At 35.7% G+C, this 17,576-nt stretch overlaps 1 protein-coding gene across 1 annotated transcript in view; it reads left to right on the top strand.

Annotated features, from left to right (window-relative positions):
• Akap9 (A kinase (PRKA) anchor protein 9) overlaps positions 1–17,576 on the top strand; it is a 200,131-nt gene that overhangs the window by 102,835 nt on the left and 79,720 nt on the right. Inside the window, exons 33-42 of the mRNA XM_013026004.1 lie at positions 1,012–1,200; positions 3,400–3,541; positions 7,244–7,463; positions 8,504–8,654; positions 10,879–11,547; positions 11,749–11,957; positions 12,192–12,297; positions 13,770–13,952; positions 14,974–15,174; positions 16,189–16,421. Of these exons, the coding sequence (XP_012881458.1) occupies positions 1,012–1,200; positions 3,400–3,541; positions 7,244–7,463; positions 8,504–8,654; positions 10,879–11,547; positions 11,749–11,957; positions 12,192–12,297; positions 13,770–13,952; positions 14,974–15,174; positions 16,189–16,421 (2,303 nt within the window). The remainder of the gene's footprint in view (positions 1–1,011; positions 1,201–3,399; positions 3,542–7,243; positions 7,464–8,503; positions 8,655–10,878; positions 11,548–11,748; positions 11,958–12,191; positions 12,298–13,769; positions 13,953–14,973; positions 15,175–16,188; positions 16,422–17,576) is intronic.

Genomic DNA, 17,576 nt, shown 5'->3' with positions numbered 1-17,576 from the left:
GTTCAATTCCATAAACATTTCAATTTCTGTTCTGATCTCTTCAGTGACCACACTTGTTATTCAACAATGTGTTGTTAAGTCTTCATGAGTTACAGAATTTTCTATGATGGGTTTTAGTGTTGACCTTTAATTTTATTCTTTTGGTCTATATATAGGGAATAGTTTCAATATTTCTGAATTTGTACAGACTTTTTTTTTTTGGTCAGTCGTGGGGCTTTAACTCTGGGCCTGGGCACTATCCCTCAGATCTTCAGCTCAAGGCTTGCACTCTACCACTTGATCCACAGTGCAGCTTCTGGTTTTTTGGTGGTTAATTGGAGATAAGAGTCTCATGGACTTTCCTGCCCGGGATGGCTTTGAGCCATGCTCCTCAGATCTCAGCATCCTTAGTAGCTAGGATTATAGGCATGAGCCACCAGCATCCAGCTTGTACAACTTTCTTTGTGGCCTCAAGTATGATCTATTTTGGAAAGTGTTTCATGTGCTGCTGAGAAGAATGTATATTCTCATGCTGCTGGGTGAAATATTCTGTAGATGTCTGTTAAGTCTAGTTGATGGATGTAATTATTTCTGAAGTTTCTCTGTTGAGTTTTTTTGCTGGGATGATCTATCCAGAGGCGACAGTGATGTGTTAAAGTCACCAACAATCAGTGTGTTTGGATTTATGTGTGTTTTTACATTAAGTAGTATTTGATAAAGTTGAGTGCTCCAGCATTTGATATGTAGATACTTAAAATTGTTATATCCTCCTGTAGGAGAGATCCTTTTATTAGTATGTAATGTCCTTCTTTGTCTCTTCTCGCTAATCCTAATTTGAAGTCTTAGTTTTATTTTAATAATAATAATTCACTTTGTATGTGTTCCGTTAGTGTTACTATTTATGTTTTCAAACTAGAAATACATATATTCTGAGGCTTTAAAATTTTATTTTAGTCAGTAGATTAATATTTTTAGAATGTTTTTTAACTATGCTTATTTGAAAACTAACTTTTATATTTTGTATTCTGCTAGGTTTATGATAGTTCTCAGTCTCCAGAGAGCCTCTCAGATTGGCGGGGTGAACTTCTACTTGCCCTTCAACATATTTTCTTAAAGGAACGCAGTTGTTTACTAGCCACATTTCAAACTGAACTGACTGCTTTAGGTACTAGAGATGTAGGTGGATTATTAAACTGTTTGGAACACAGACTACAAGAACAGGTATCAAAACAAAACTTTATTTTAAAAAATAATTTTAAAAAGTAAGAAAATTAATTACTGAGTCATTCAAGTATTAAGCATAATTTGAACAAGGACTACTAATGATACTTACAAGAAAAAAAATTATCTTACATATCTTATGGTAGACAGTAAGAAAGAAAATGAATGAGCTGTTCATCAAACTTGGGAAATTTATTTAAAAAAAGAACAGACTAAAACCAAAGAAGAAGAGATAAGATAATCATTTCTCATTTTTCCCATTAATTATGTTTTGTGAACTTGCCAGCAGCCATTGCTCCTAGTGGAAATACACAAGTTTCTGTAACCATCTATTACATTTTTATGTTAGAACACGATCTTGCTTTCTGTGCAGTTGTATTAGACTTTGTGTGACTATAACAAAATATCTAACACAAACAACTGTAGACAATAAAATTTGTTTCAGCTTGTAATTTCAGAGGTCTCAAGTCTATAATCTTTAGCTTTGTTGATGGTGAGTGGTGAGCTACAAAATTGGAATCTATGAATAATGAATGTGGAAGTTCTTTGAAAATGATAAAAACAATTTCTGGAGAACTGTTTTAAGAAAAATGACACATTACAATGTTAAAACATTAGCTTAAAATATTAAAAAATTGAATATTGTGAATAATTTCCTTTGCATTTTGAAGCATGGATGAAATAAACAGATTCAGTAACAAACAGAAAACCTAAAACGACCTGTGTCTGGTGATAGAGTCTACACCATAGTTAAGTTTACTCACAATCCTTAGTGCATAGGTCTAAATTTTAAATACATTCTCTGTTAAAATAATAAGGTTCTGTGGACAACTTGGGATTCCAGGGCTGCAGCAAGGAAGGTACTAAATAGATGAATTTGGAGTATCTTGTTAAGGCCAAATTTGAAAATACAAGCATCAAACTAAATGATATTGACAGATTGTAAAACTGAGTAGAACAGTGAGTTCATATTGATATGAATGGATATGTAAAAAGTATAACAGTGGAATGACCTTTATTAATGTAGAAGGGTTGATAGAATTAGCAAATCACCCTTCATTAAACCTGATCTAGTCAAGCAATAATTAGGAATGGATGCTAAAAATTAGTAGGAGAAAGTTGTTAAAATAACATTTGCATAGTTTTGTAGTTCATTTTGTACACTGAATATAATGACTGTAGGGGGAATATGAGAACGATAGAAGGGATGACACTGACCAAGAAACATTCTTGAGTACCTAGAAGTACTCATAACCTAACTTAAGGAATTCTAGTCCCTTTGTACAACTAATAGTAAAAGAATGTTTGGACAATACCAAAGTAAACGTCTAGAAGGACTTCTGTAATTACAAAGAGAAAAGCAATAACTTCATAGTGGAGAGATATTGCAAACAACCACAAGACCCAAACAATCAGTTAATATTACTAGCAATGAAAACATGCATGCATGTTTTCACATTTATTCTTATCTGAAGATGCACATCACTTTTGTGATACTTCCGTTAAATGTATAACCAGAATCCACTCTTGAGAACAAATCACACCACTATACAACTACAAGAATAATGAAGATGAGGGCTGGGAAGGTGGCTCAGTGGTAGAAAGCTTGCCTTGCATGCCTGAGGCCCTAGGTTGGATTCCTCAGCACCACATAAGCAAAAAGAAAAAAGCCGGAAGTGGCGCTGAGGTTCAAGTGGTAGAGCGCTAGCCTTGAGCTGAAGAGCTGAGGGACAGCGCCCAGGCCCAGAATTCAGACCCCACAACCGGACCCAAAAAAAAAAAAAAGAAGAAGAATGAAGATGAAAAAAAAATACAAAAACCTTAGTCAGATTTTACTAGATGCTAAAGCAAAAAGATAGTGATATTAAGTTTTTGTGACTTACTAATTGAAGAATACTTATTAGGCATTTTGCTGTATGTCCTTTGATTTTAGGAGGTATTTTGTTAATTTTTTTGGTAGTTATTATTGCAGTTAATAGAATTTTCTTGCTTTTAGGAAGTACACAGCAGTATACAGAGATAAAGGAGCATCTGTCTAAACCATATCTGCACACATTGTGGGACAAAAAAAAAAATTACATGTCTTCCAAAGGCCATTCCATTCACTCTTCAGAGTTTATGGTTGCTAATTTTATTCTTGTTATCTCTTTACAACTCTCTTCATTATTTTTTTTCATTTTCCATTTTCCTTCGTTACAGGGCATTGAATATCAAGCAGCTATTGATTATCTACAAAAAGCAGATAGAAGGAGTTTGTTATCTGAAATTCAAGCACTACGTGCTCAAATTAATGGTAGAATGATCCTGAAAAGAGACCAAGAGAGTGATAAACCAAGCCAAGGTATGTTAAATGGTATTTTCAGCTTAATGCCATTATTAGTCAGTTAAAACATTTCTTTGCATTTTCTTCTCATTTTCTTTATGCTGAGTAGATAATTTATCATTATTACTGTAGGGTTGGCAGCTTGAACTTAAACTGTGTAGGCTTACATTCAGGTTAAGACTGTTCTTCATGTTTGTTTTAATTTTTTTCTTATTTATTGTAAAGATGATGCAGGGAGTTATAGTTACATAAGTAAGATAATGACTACATTTCTTTTTGGACACTGTTACCCCCTCCCTCATTTTCTCCCATTTTCCCCTCCCTGCTCCACCTCCCCCCAAGTTGTAAAGTTCATTTCCAACTTAGTGTCTAGTGAGTATCATTGTTGCATTAGTTCATCTTCTGCTCAGCTGTTCTTTGATTCCCTTTTCCTTCTGTGGGCCAGATAAACTTATATACATGACAAAAGGTACAGCAAACAAAACAGAACAATAAAACAAAAGAGAAAGAAAAAAGAACTGCAAACAGTAAACAGTGCATTATAGAAACCTTTTGTTTCCAGTTACGTTTTTGTCTTAAAGCTGTATGATAAGAAAACAGTCTTTCCTACTCTTTTTGTGAACAACTATCCAAAAAAAAGAAAATCCACAATTTTTAAATAGTTTGTTTACAAAATTGGGAGCAACCATATATATTTCAAAAAGTACAAAATTCAAATACACATTATGACAAGCTTATTAAATGAATATTAATTTATCTGAGTGCTGGTGACTTACACCTGTATTCCTATCATCTCAGTTTTGTTTTATATAATCGTAGAAACACACTTTTTCCCATTTTGACGTCACATTCTAGGCTTACACATTCATTTTAAAGCTGAATCAAGTTTAAATTACTTTTGAAAAAGCAGATATGAGATAAGCATACCCCTTTAAGCACAGGTTTAATTAAAAATTGCTTTGAAGATAACTATTAATATCTTATCTAACTTAAATAGAAGTTCATTGAAAACATGATTTCAAAATTAGGAACCACTATACATACAGAAAAGTATAAAATTTAAATACACATTATAACAAGTTTATTAAATGAGTATTATGTTAGCTGGGCACTGGTGATTCACACCTGTAATCCTATACTCTCAGGAGGCTGAGATCTGAGGATCAGACTTCAAAGCCAGCCCAAGCAGGAAAGTCTATGAGACTCTTATCTCTAATTAACCACTCAAAAACTGGAAGTGGAACTGTACTAGCTGTGAGCAGAACAGCTCACGGACAGTGCCCATGCCCTGAGTTCAAGCCCCACAACTAACAACAACAAAAATTACATATATATATAGTGTCAGCATCAATGTGTAGAAGAACATTCCCCAAATCCTAAAAGGCCCCTCCTATGCTACTCAGTAGTAACTTATAAGTAACCATTATTTCAGCTAGGTGCCAGTGACTCTTCAAGATATTGAGACCTGGAGGTTGCAGTTCAAAGCCAGCCAATGCACAAAAGTCTGTGAGACTCCAATCTCCATTTAACCAGCAAAATGATGGACTAGAGGCATAGCTTATGTGGCATGAACATGAAAACTGAGCCAGAATGAGGCTTGTATACACACACACATGCAACCAATGTATATATTTGTATGCCAATATAAATATACCGTTTTATATATTCCTAAATCTACATGTTTGAAGTTTGCCTAATTTTGAACTTTATCAATCTGTACAAATTTTATGTCTTACTATAACAATCTTCCAAGTTACTTCATTTATCAGTAGTTCACTTTGTTATTCTATTGAATTCCTTTGTATTGATAGTGCATGATTTATATATAAATTTATATGTAGTTGAACAGTTGGACTGTTGATGTACTTGTCAGCTATTGCAATGCTGATATTAAAATTGTTTGCTATGTTTCTATTACATGTATACATGTAAGAGTGGAATTTCTGTGTCCAAGGATTCATAGGTTTAAATTTATTAGATTTTGCAAACAGTTATAACAAGCAGTCACATCAATACACTCATTAGCAGTATGTGAATTCTGTTTGCCCATGTCTTTGCCAACAGTATCATTAGAACCTTTGTTTCCAAACTGTTGGTTGTTCTGTGGCTATTAAATATTGTAGGATTTTTTTTTTGGGGGGGGGGGTGTGGGGAGGGCCTTGTGCTTGTTTGTTTATGGTATTGGGCATTGAACTCAGGACTTTTGCAAGTACTCTACCACTTGGATCACACTTCTGATTTCAGATATCTTTTAATTACTGAAATAAGTCCTTTTTCATTATTATGAGTTAGTTGGATTTTTACTTTTGTGATATGATATACTAACAAGTCTTTTCCCTACTTTTCAGTATAGGCATCTATTTTTTTTTTTTTTTTGGTTGTGGGGCTTGAACTCTGGGCCTGAGCGCTGTCCCTTAGCTCGCTCAAGGCTAGCACTCTACCACTTGAGCTATAGGCATCTATTTAAATTGAGCTATAAGTGAAAATCATTAGAGATTAAATGTTCATGGTATCTAGTGAGGACAGTTGCCTACATGTAGCTGTAATAGTTTTGTTTTATACAATGGTAGAAACACATTTTTTCCAATTTTGAAGTCACATTCTAGACTCACATATTCATTTTAAAGCTGAATCAAGTTTAAATTGCTTTTGAAAAAGCAGATAAGAAATAAACATACCCCTTTAGATACAGGTTTATTTAAAAATTGTTTTGAAGATAACTATGAATATTTTATCTAACTTAAATAGAAGTTCATTGAAATCCTGACTTGTATCATATATATATATATATGTGTGTGTGTGTGTGTGTGTGTGTGTATATCTTTAGCTTTACTCCTATGAAACAAGTTTAAAATCTTAAATTAGCATTAAGCATGATTATCATTAGTTCCAATCTCCTTGTAATTCACTATAATGTGAATTGATGATTTTGATAGAATTTCTAGGTTAAGAAATTGTTTTCTTATTAGAATACTGTTGTATGTTGGTGATAGAATAGAAAGCCAAAAAAGAGAGAGAAATCCCACATAGAATTATATAAAGCCTAAAATAATGACTAACGTCCAGGTGACCATGTCCACAGAGCTTTTCAGTGTTGTGCCAATGTATGTAAGTATATATTGTTCATAAACAAACTCAGTGCATATTTGGAACTTTTTATCACCTAACATATTGAAGATTTAAATTCTGGGATATATGTTCATAATGATAAACATGTAGCAAGAGTTTGACTGGTTTTGAAAAACCAGGATCCAAACTGGGGATTAGACTCTACCTTGTGAGATAAAGTTCCTAGGGACCATCTGCAAAGAGAACTGAACAAAAGAAGCCAGAACTGCTTACCGTTGTAGTCACAGCTCTATGGGATACTTCAAGTACTGTGTATGGCACTTTTAAGTGTGAATGTTTAGCATTCTAAATGAGCAAGTAAGTACAGAAATCCCTCCTTAGAGCATATTGTGTACATTTAAAATTTTGCATTTTAAATTTTGCACCATGAATATATTCTGTCAAACTTTTAAACTTACACATTTATAGTTCTCAAATAGCACAAGCACAATGAGCAAAACAAGCATAGTTTGTGTAAATCGCCAACTTGAGGGACAATACTCTTTTCACAGTTGCTTTGCACTAGTATCCTGTTACACATCAGTTATTAGTAATATAAGACAAACATTAATTTCTAGATTGTATTTTAACTGTTAAACATATTCCCTTCAGAGTTCCTGGAATATAACATGCAGCAGAAGCAGTCTCAAATGCTGGAGATGCAAGTGGAGCTCAGTACTGCGAAGGACAGAGCAACTGAACTGCAGGAACAGCTAAGTTCAGAAAAAGTGGTGGTTGCAGAACTGAAAAGTGAACTTGCACAAACAAAATTGGAGCTAGAAACAACACTCAAGGCACAGCATAAACACCTAAAGGAATTAGAAGCATTCAGGTGCTCCAGATTTTGTAATTACAAAATAAACATGGATTAGGAATTGGAATAGCTGTGTCATAAATATTGTGCAAATAATACAGAAATAAAACAACATACATGATGTTTAAGTAGCATTAAACCTTGCTATTTACAAGAAAAACTGATGTAGACAGGGAAACCTCAGATTTTTCTGAATTATAAACTCAATTATTTTGTCATATTGTTTACCATGATTTCAGTTCTACTAAAGAATTGTAGATGTTGTTTTGGCCTGTATTTTACCACCAACTAATTTGAAGTAACCTTCATGATTTCTTTAGAAATAATTCATGGCTTAATTAGCTACAATAGACTTAAGTGTTTGAAGAGATAGTGCTGTAAAAAAAGAGATGTTTGTTGTTAAAAATACTGAGATATTGTTCTTGCCAATGACACATTTCAAGTGCGGTTGTTTTTATTTTGAACATTTATTTCATATGCACAAATTCATGAGACGATTTCCTTAGTAAAAATAGTCAGTAAAAAGACAAGGGAAAATATTACTTAGTAGCAATAAATGTTTTAATTGTTTACAGTAGCATTATAAGAATTACTGAAAATAATTAATTTGAAATGAACTGCAATCAAGAATCCATCTTTACAAAGTTTATAACATTCTTCATGCTATAATCTAACATGCTTTAGCTTAATAGCCTAAAACATGCTTCAGCCATCCACCAGAGGCTCCACCAGAGGCTCATGCCTATAATCCTAGCTACTCAGAAAGCTTAGATTTGAAGATCACAGTTCAAAGCCAGCCCGGGCATGAAAGTCCATGACACTCTTATCTCCAATAAACCACTAGAAAACCAGAAAGTGGTGCTGTGGCTCAAGTAGTAGAGTGCTCACCCTATGCTAAAGAGCATAGGGACAGCGCCTAAGCCCAGAATTCAAGCCCATGACTGACCAAAAAACAAACAAACAAACATGCTTCAGCTTTTCATTGGTAGCTAATTTCTCTCTATAAATATGTACTTAGATCAAAACTTAGATCAAAACTCATTTTTCTCTTGATTTAGGCTGGAAGTTAAAGATAAAACAGATGAAGTACACTTGCTTAATGATACTGTGGCAATTGAGCAAAAGAAATCAAGAGAGCTCCAGTGGGCTTTAGAAAAAGAGAAAGCCAAGTTGGGGCATAGTGAAGAGCGTGATAAAGAAGAGCTTGAGGTATTATCATCTTTGGCTTTATGTGTCTCTGGTGTATCTGATCTTCAGAATTTCCCCTGTATAAATGATAAGCAGGGGGTGGGGGGGGGTTACGTTGCATAAGTAAGAGTGCATTTATTTCTAATTGTTACCCCTTCCCTCATTATCTCCCACTTACCCCTTCCTATTCCCCCACCCAAGCTGTATTAAGTTTTCACTGTGCATTGACTAGTACTGTAATGTTTATCTAACCTGTTCTGACTTAATGTAAATGACAATATTTTTTTTTATTTTGCTACATCCAAGAGTGCATGTAGATTCGACCCTGAAATATATTTTGGAGATGTGAGTTAATACACATACCATTTTAATAAATAAGACTGTCATGGCATTCTTTAGTGCAGAAGTAGTATGGGTTCCTGTATTCTCCTAGTGAAGGTGAACAGGAATCTTTTTCTGGTGTACCTTGTCCAGTATTTTCTAACTGTGGTAATAAATAAAGTGTTGCTAGCATTTTTGCCCCACCTCCCATCCATCCCTCCCTCTCTTTCCTTCCTTCTTTCCTTCCTTTCTTTCTTCTCCTTTTTTCCCCTCTTTCCTGTTTATTTAATTTCCACTGTGGTATCCCTGTTTAATTTACACTGTGGTAAACTCCACATGAGTACATGTTACTGCTATACTACTAGTCTTTGTATTATTAAAATTCTCATATACTTTAAGTACTCTGTCCCTACCTCTGCCTTCCTTATAAGACCTATTATTTTTAGTTGGTAATACTGCCAAACACAGGTTTTTCAGGAACTCCTATCACTTTATATTAGGAACACATGTATTTTCAACTTTTTGTGATTGTGTTTGTGTGTGTGTGTTTATGTGTGTGTGTGTGTTTATGTGTGTGTTGGTAATGAGAATTAAACTCAGCACCTGGGAATTGTCCCTTAGCTTTTTCTCTCTAGTTTTGGTATTCTACCACTTTAGCCACAGCTCTACCTCTGACATTTGATGCTTAGTTGGAGATAAAATTATCCTTCCCTGCATGGCCTGGCTTCAAACCATGGTACTCAGATCTCTAGACTACTCAGTAGCTAGGATTACAGGCATGAACCACTAGCACACAGGTTTTATGTGTTATTTTTAATAGTTTCGTGAATGAAACAAAATTTTTTTCTTTGAACAAAAAGGAAGCCACCCTGCAGGATATTGTAGTTGTTTGGTATCTCCATCATATTACTTATGGATAATGTTATTTTCTCATGCTTACTTTACTAACAGTGAAGATTTGATATAATATTACATTAAAAACTCAATAGGGAACCCTTATTTCACATCCATGTGGCAGAAAAGTGTCTACACTAACTTAGATCCCTTTGTACTCATAAGTATTTGATTTATAAAAGGACTAGGTATTTTGAGCATGTAAAGAAATACATAGTAACTCCCAATTTTGATAAAAATGGAAAAGTTTTAATGAAAAAATGAGTAAATATAGGACTCAAATTTAGTTTTTTTCAAATATGGATAGAAGCTCACATACTTGAATGGTCCAATTGTATTTTCTACACTTAAAATCATACTTTAATTGGGAGATAGAATTAAATGAGAACTAAAATATTGTGTTGCCTGAGAAATGTATAGTTTTCATCAGTAAAGTAGATCATATCACTTCAGCCTAAAAAAAGAGAGATTATTAATACTGTGAGAATAAAAGAATACTTACTTTTAAAAACTGTTACTAACAGAAAAGTCCCCTGCTTCATATTTAGCCAGAGAAGGTTAACATTTTAAGAGAAAGATGTTATTTATTTTACCTATTTTTGTTAATATTCATTGATGAAAAATCAGTTAACTATCTAAAGAATTACAGTGTAGCTGGGCACCGATGGATTACACCTATAATCTTAGCTACTCAGGAAGCTGAAATTTAAAGTTCACGGTTCAAAGCCAGCCTTAACAGGAAAGGCTATGAAACTCTTTATCTCCAATAAATTACCAGAAAACCAGAAGTGGTGCTGTGGCTCAAGTGGTAGAGCACTAGCCTTGAGCTGAAGAGCTGAGTGACAGCGCTCAGGCCCACAGTTCAAGCCCCATGACTGACAAAAATAAAAATAGAATTACATCTAACCCCTGAAAATATAAGTTAACTGGATCACACACTTCCAATTTGGTATTAATAAAGGCATGGTTGTGTACTTATAAAGTATTTTTAAAAATATTAACACAATTTCAATTTTATTTTCTCTTAAAGGATCTGAAATTTTCACTTGAGGATCAGAAAAAGAGAAATACTCAGTTAAATCTTCTTTTAGAACAACAGAAACAACTCCTTAGTGAATCACAGCAGAAAATAGAATCACAGAGAATGCTATATGATGCCCAATTATCAGAAGAGCAAGGTCGAAACTTAGAGCTTCAAGTACTTCTAGAGTCTGAGAAAGTTCGAGTTCGGGAAATGAGTAGTGCCCTAGACAGGGAACGGGAGTTACATGCACAGCTGCAAAGCAATGGGGATGGTGGGCAGCCTCGACCATCTTTGCCCACAGAGGACTTACTTAAAGAATTACAGAAACAGCTAGAAGAAAAACAAAATCACATCGTAGAATTATTAAATGAGACTGAAAAATATAAACTGGATTCCTTGCAAACAAGACAGCAAATGGAAAAGGATAGACAGGTTCATAGGAAGACATTGCAGACAGAACAAGATGCCAACACTGAGGGACAGAAAAAAATGCATGAGCTACAATCCAAAGTGGAAGATCTCCAGCGCCAGCTGGAAGAGAAAAGACAGCAAGTTTATAAGTTAGACCTTGAAGGAAAACGACTTCAAGGAATTATGCAGGAATTCCAAAAGCAAGAACTAGAACGAGAAGAAAAACGAGAAAGTAGACGCATTCTTTATCAGAATCTTAATGAGGTAAATTGGCTTTTTCTTTTTAAATATTTTAAAGTTTTTTTTTAACTTTAAAACTTTGATCATAAAATTTTGATACTGCATTAAATTATTTAAATATTTCAACTGAAGTTTATAGGACTTTGGAAAATAATTATTCTTTAATAGAGAATATTAAATAATACTCATTTTTTTTATTATTGCTATCTTTTTCTAAATTGCCAGCCAACCACTTGGAGCATAATTAATGATCGAACTAGAAATTGGGTTCTTCAACAGAAAATAGAAGGAGAGACAAAAGAATCAAGCTATCCAAAATTGATTGAAATGAATGGAGGAGAAAGTGGCTATCATCATGAATTAGAAATGATCAGACAGAATCTTCAGCACGTGGATTTGAAACTGCAGCATCTAGCCCAGAAAGCCTCAAATAGGTTAAACATTTTATTTGGTCTTTGAAAATGGCATTCTTAGACATGCTAGCCAAGAATTGTATTAGGAGATGATATAAAACTCCTGAATCTGAAAACAAGTAAAACCTTTGACACAGAGAAAGAGAACACTTGGCTTCAGGTTCCAGTGATAAGTGAAATGAGGCGTTGTAGTTTTTAATGTGTGTAGTAAATGGTCCTGAAAAGATCTCTGATGTTTTTGTCTTTTTCTTGAAGACTACAGTTTGAAGCAGCAGATGATGAAGCTTTCATTTGGGTTCAAGAAAATATTGATGGAATTCTTTTACAACTACAGAAATTAATTGTCCAGTCAAGTGAAGAGGTAAGACTTTTTTAATGTTATTTATTAACAATAGGGAGCAAATTATGAATTAAGAATTGTTTTAGGGCTGGGAATGTGGCTTAGTGGCAAGATGCTTATTTATCATGCATGAATCCCTGGGTGTGATTCCTCAGTACTACATAAACAGAAAAAACTCAAGGTGACACTGTGGCTCAAGTGGTAGAGTACTAGCCTTGAACAAAAGAAGCTCAGAGACAGTGCCCAAACACTGAGTTCAAGCCTCAGGACTGACTGGCAAAAAAGAAAAAAATTGTTTAAAACTATTTTATATGACTTTTCAAGTATCTGTGTGTATGTATGTCGGTGTGTTGGGTGTGTGTGTGTGTGTGTGTGTGTGTGTGTGTGTGTGTGTGTGTGTGTGTGTGTGTGTGTGTGTGTGTGTGTGTGTGTGTGTTCCTATTTCCCCAATAAGAGGAAAGGTTTGAGGGGAAATTAACTTTCATTATTGTTACTGAAAAACTTCATTGTCCCCCTAAGAGGCCAAGATTCTTGAGAGAGCATCCTACCTTCTATCCTCACACTTCATGGAACTACTCTTCAAGTTCACTGAGTCTTCACTGTTGACTCATCTGATGAATCTTTTCACTCCCTATCTTTCTTGACTATGTAGCATTTGAATTTTTTTTTTCTTTTTTTGCCTGTCCTGGGGCCTTTATCACAGGGTTTAGTGCGGTCCTTGAACTTTTTTTAAAAAGGCTAGTCTACAGTGATCCTGTTATTTATGTTTCCCACATAGTTGTGCTGACAAGCCATGTACTAGCACACCCAGCTTTACTGGTTGAGATGTGGCTTGCAAAGTTTTTGCCAGAGCTGGACCCAAACCATTACCTTCCCTATCTTAGCCTCCCAAGTAGCTAGGAATACAAGCATGAGCCAGTATGCTATTGCCTAATAAAATCCTGTGGTTGTAAAGACCCTTTAACTTGTAGTACAGGCTTATATTTTCAGTTTGTTACTAGACCTCTTTTGTAGGAAAGTGACCCCTTAAAAACCTAGCAGGCATATTCTAAACTGAGCACCATCTTCCTTTTATCTTTCCTGACGCAGACCCTGTGTGCCCTTGCCTCCCTGTCCTCTGTACTTAGGCATTGCTCCAGGCTTCCAGTGTTTCTTAGATGTTCCCGAAGTCACTTTACTTCACACACACTACAAGAGGAATCTTTAGGAACACATATATTTATTTGAGTCATGCTCCTACCTGAAGACTTTCAGGCCCTCCATTATCTTCATTTAAGGCTGTTACATTTTATGAAAATGATGTGACATTTACTGTCTCACCAGCAACTTACAGCAGCATACTCTTGCGTAAGCCTCTGTGCCTCCTAAGCACATGTAAATGTGCTCTCTCTTAGACTTTCTGTGTCCTTTCCTAGCTTCTTTCCTACCTGGAAAATTTCTCCCTATGACTTAACCAGGCATAGTTATGTGACCTTATGCCACTATTTTTCCAGCCTAGATTCATGGCCCCCAGTACTTCTTGTGGCTCACTGACTGAAAGACTACTGAGACAAAATGCTGAGCTGACAGGACATATCAGCCACCTGACAGAAGAAAAGAATGATTTGAGGAACATGATTATGAAGCTGGAGGAGCAGATCAGGTGTTACCGACAGACAGGAGCTGGGATAGATTATGTACGTTATTTTCACTGGTGGTGAAAAGCTAGTTTTTGCTATCTAGTTTCACTTTTGAAACTTGATATAAAAATATCAAGTGTCTGACTCTCAGGAAGCTCTATAAATTGTTATAGAAATGACAGGAATAATAATTGCTATTCTTGGAGACCTTCTCTCTTCTAGACTCTGGGTTATATACATACAGAATCTAATCCCCAGTAAGCCTTTCATGCAAGAAACCAAGATCTGTCTCAGAACAAATGACAGATACATGTAAAGAAACACTCCAATGTGATTCAGTGAAAAATGGCTTAAATTATACATTTCACTCTGAGGATTTAAATTTTCCCACTTAAAAAAAACTATAAAATAGTTAGATTCTATTTAAGTGGGAAAGACCAGTGAGACAACTATGTAATTAAATAAATTGTAACATGTTTACTAGCTTCCATAGAAATTCTGCTTCTCTGTGTACCTTCAGGGTTATTTCTTCTTCATTTCAGGCTCCGTATCCTTTTGACTAGATTTGACAAGAGACTTGGTCTGTCAAGTCTCTCGCCTTTTTATTCAGTGCTCAACTATATCTGCTAAACTTTCTTTGTCCTTTCTGCAAGGACACAAAGGACATTGAGTTGAAAAGCTAGTCTCTTCAGCAAAGGACTACATACTTAGAGACTGGGAATATTCTTTCATGTCAGCAGTGATTGGCTCTGAGCTCTCTCTGACTGAGGTTAGAAAGCCAAGAGTAGGTATCCAACATAAGGATACCTTGAGGAGGAGGCTACAATGCTTGATAAGAAATGTACTCACTATCTTGCCCATGTAATTGTAACCCCTCTGTACAGTATTTTCATAATAAAAAAAAGAATACCTTGAATATGTTTAATTCACATTCTTATATAAATTTTGTCCTTAAAAACCATACATGGCCTAACTGATAAAGTACCTGTCTAGCAAGTACAGAGGCCTCAGTTCAAACCCCTCAATCAGCCCCACCCCCAAAAAACAAAATTATATAAGTAAGCTGTGGTCTCTCCAGTCTTCCAGGTTTGCATTTGGTGGTAGTGCCAACATTGAAGCCATTGTTGCTTCTGAAAAAGAAGTATGGAACAGAGAAAAATCAGTTCTCCAGAAATCCTTGAAAAGGGCAGAAGCAGAAGTGTACAAACTGAAAGCTGAACTACGAAATGATACGCTGTTGCAGAATCTGAGCCCTGACTCTGAACATGTTGCGCTAAAGGTAGGAAACCTGTCCATCCCTTTTTGACTTGTTTCATCTCTCTGTCACTTTAATTGAACAATCTAAAGATACATACAGGTTCAGGCTGTCTCTATAGAGTCTGTGTCATGATTGCAAGGCCTCTCTAGCTGTACACAGAGGTTTGTGTAGAGATGGGCTGGGACTAGATTATGCTCCATTGATTGTCACAGTGTCATCATCCAGAGTTCTCTTGGTCCTGCTTCCCATAGTTCCTCCCCAAAAAACAGGTGGTATCTTTTAACTTTTATCTTTCAACAAAAACACTACTGCCATCCATGTAAGAGCATTGTGCTACTAAAAGACAGGAGTCTTTCTGCCTAGCCTACCCAAATTTTTACCATAATCGGTTCAGCTAAAGTATAACACAAAGAGGTAAACTATTTGGAATTAAATATTCCCTATTAAATATGGAGTAAACAAACATGACTTACAGGAACAAAAATACTAATAAAAAAGCTAAATAGATAAATGAGCATAACAATAAAAATATCTCTAATAAATATAACTAAAGAAAACTTGTATGATAATAGGGTAACAAACAACATTTGCATTAAATAAAAATATAGACTAAAATCTGAAATAAATAAAAAGCATAACTATAAGATTGATATTCATACTCATTGACCAAAATAAGAAAAATACACAGACTAATCCTGTATCTTAATTTTCAGCTTTGCTAATAATGTGGACCACCTAGAATTCTACAGGATGGGGAAAGAGAAGGAGAGAGAGAGAGAGAGAGAGAGAGAGAGAGAGAGTGTGTGTGTGTGTGTGTGTGTGTGTGTGTGTGTGTGTGTGTGTGTGTGTGTATTTGCTGGTATTTGAACTAAAGACCCTATGTCTTGCTTTGTTTTTTTTACTCAAAGCTGCTGCTCTACTATGTGAGCCATACAGCCACTTATGGAACTATTTTTAAAAAAGTCTAAGTAACTTCCCCTCAAGGACAATTTGAATGACTTCTATGTCTTAATGTTCCCCCTCTCTTAAATGTAGAGAATATATGGAAAGTACTTGAGAGCAGAAAGTTTCCGCAAAGCTCTCATTTATCAGAAGAAGTATTTGCTGCTGTTACTGGGTGGGTTCCAGGAATGTGAGGAGGCCACCCTGGCACTTCTTGCCCGCATGGGGGGACAGCCAGCCTTCACCGACCTAGAGGTTATCACCAACCGCCCAAAGGGCTTCACCAGGTTTCGTTCTGCTGCCAGAGTGTCCATTGCAATTTCCAGGTAAGTCCTCACAAGAAAACTCATTTTATTAACAGATTCTCTAGTGTAACTTTACATGATTGGAAGATATGAACCATCACTGAAATGTATGCTTATTTCTCTCTGAGGGTCTCATTCTTTTAGTATTGTTTCCATTTATTCATTCATTTATTTATTTATTTATGTCAGTCCTAGGGTTTGAACACAGGATAGGCCTTACACTTGCCAGACAAGCACTCTATACTTGATACCCCAGTCCTTTATGCTTTACCCTTCACAGAGGATCTTGGTTTGGTTTGGTAGACTGTAGTGCTCCTATCTGGTCTCCTGCGTAGCTGGGATTTGAGATATGAACCACCATGCTTGAGTTGTGCATTGTGATAGGGTCTCACTTTTGTGTAAGGTAGCCTGAAACCAGGATCTTCCCAACTTCCACCTCCCAAGCAACTGAGATTATAAACATGAGCAACCACATGCTGTGGTAGCAGGGATTCTTTACACTGTACTGTGTAAATCCTCTGAAATGGGACATTCCAAATAACATGCAGCTGGTGACTCAGCTTATATATCCACCCTGCATTCTTTTTTTATTATTAATTCCAAAGAAGCCCATGAATATATAGTTGAGATCATTAAAGGGAAAGTTTCTGCAAAATTACTCTTTAGGCTACTGTACACTCCATTTTCTTCACTACTGAAATAAGTCACACATAGTACCCAACATAGAAAGCCCTGACCTCACTCTGCACTCAGGTATTAAGCTATAGGGCTTGAGGCTCTGCTGGTGCTGTGACTGTTTCCCTAGTAATCCCAGGCTAGAAACTTGCTCTGGGTTCTCTGTGGTTGAAATGGAGGCCTAGCCCAATGTAGTCTTGGCCTGGCCAGTCCATATACCACACGCCTAGGATTCTCTCAGGACCCCCTCCCTTGTGGGCCAAAGGAATTTTGCTTTGCAAAAAATGCCATGATCAGATCAGGTTATATCTGATGCTTCATCAGGGACTTTTGCTCTGCTTTTCTTCACTTAGTTTCTTTGAAGTATACACTACAATTTCTGAACTGGCAGCTGTCTGAAATTACTAGTCCATATTCTAAGTTCACAGATGAGGAGACTGAGATGGATGAGGTTACAAAGCCAGTAGATCAAGTCCCAAAAGCAATCCTGGGCCAAAAAAA

The sequence above is a fragment of the Dipodomys ordii genome, unplaced genomic scaffold (assembly GCF_000151885.1).
Source record: "Dipodomys ordii isolate 6190 unplaced genomic scaffold, Dord_2.0 Scaffold90, whole genome shotgun sequence".
NCBI lineage: Eukaryota > Metazoa > Chordata > Mammalia > Rodentia > Heteromyidae > Dipodomys > Dipodomys ordii.
Note: the sequence above shows the minus strand (reverse complement) of the source record. Positions and strands in the feature narration are given on the sequence as shown.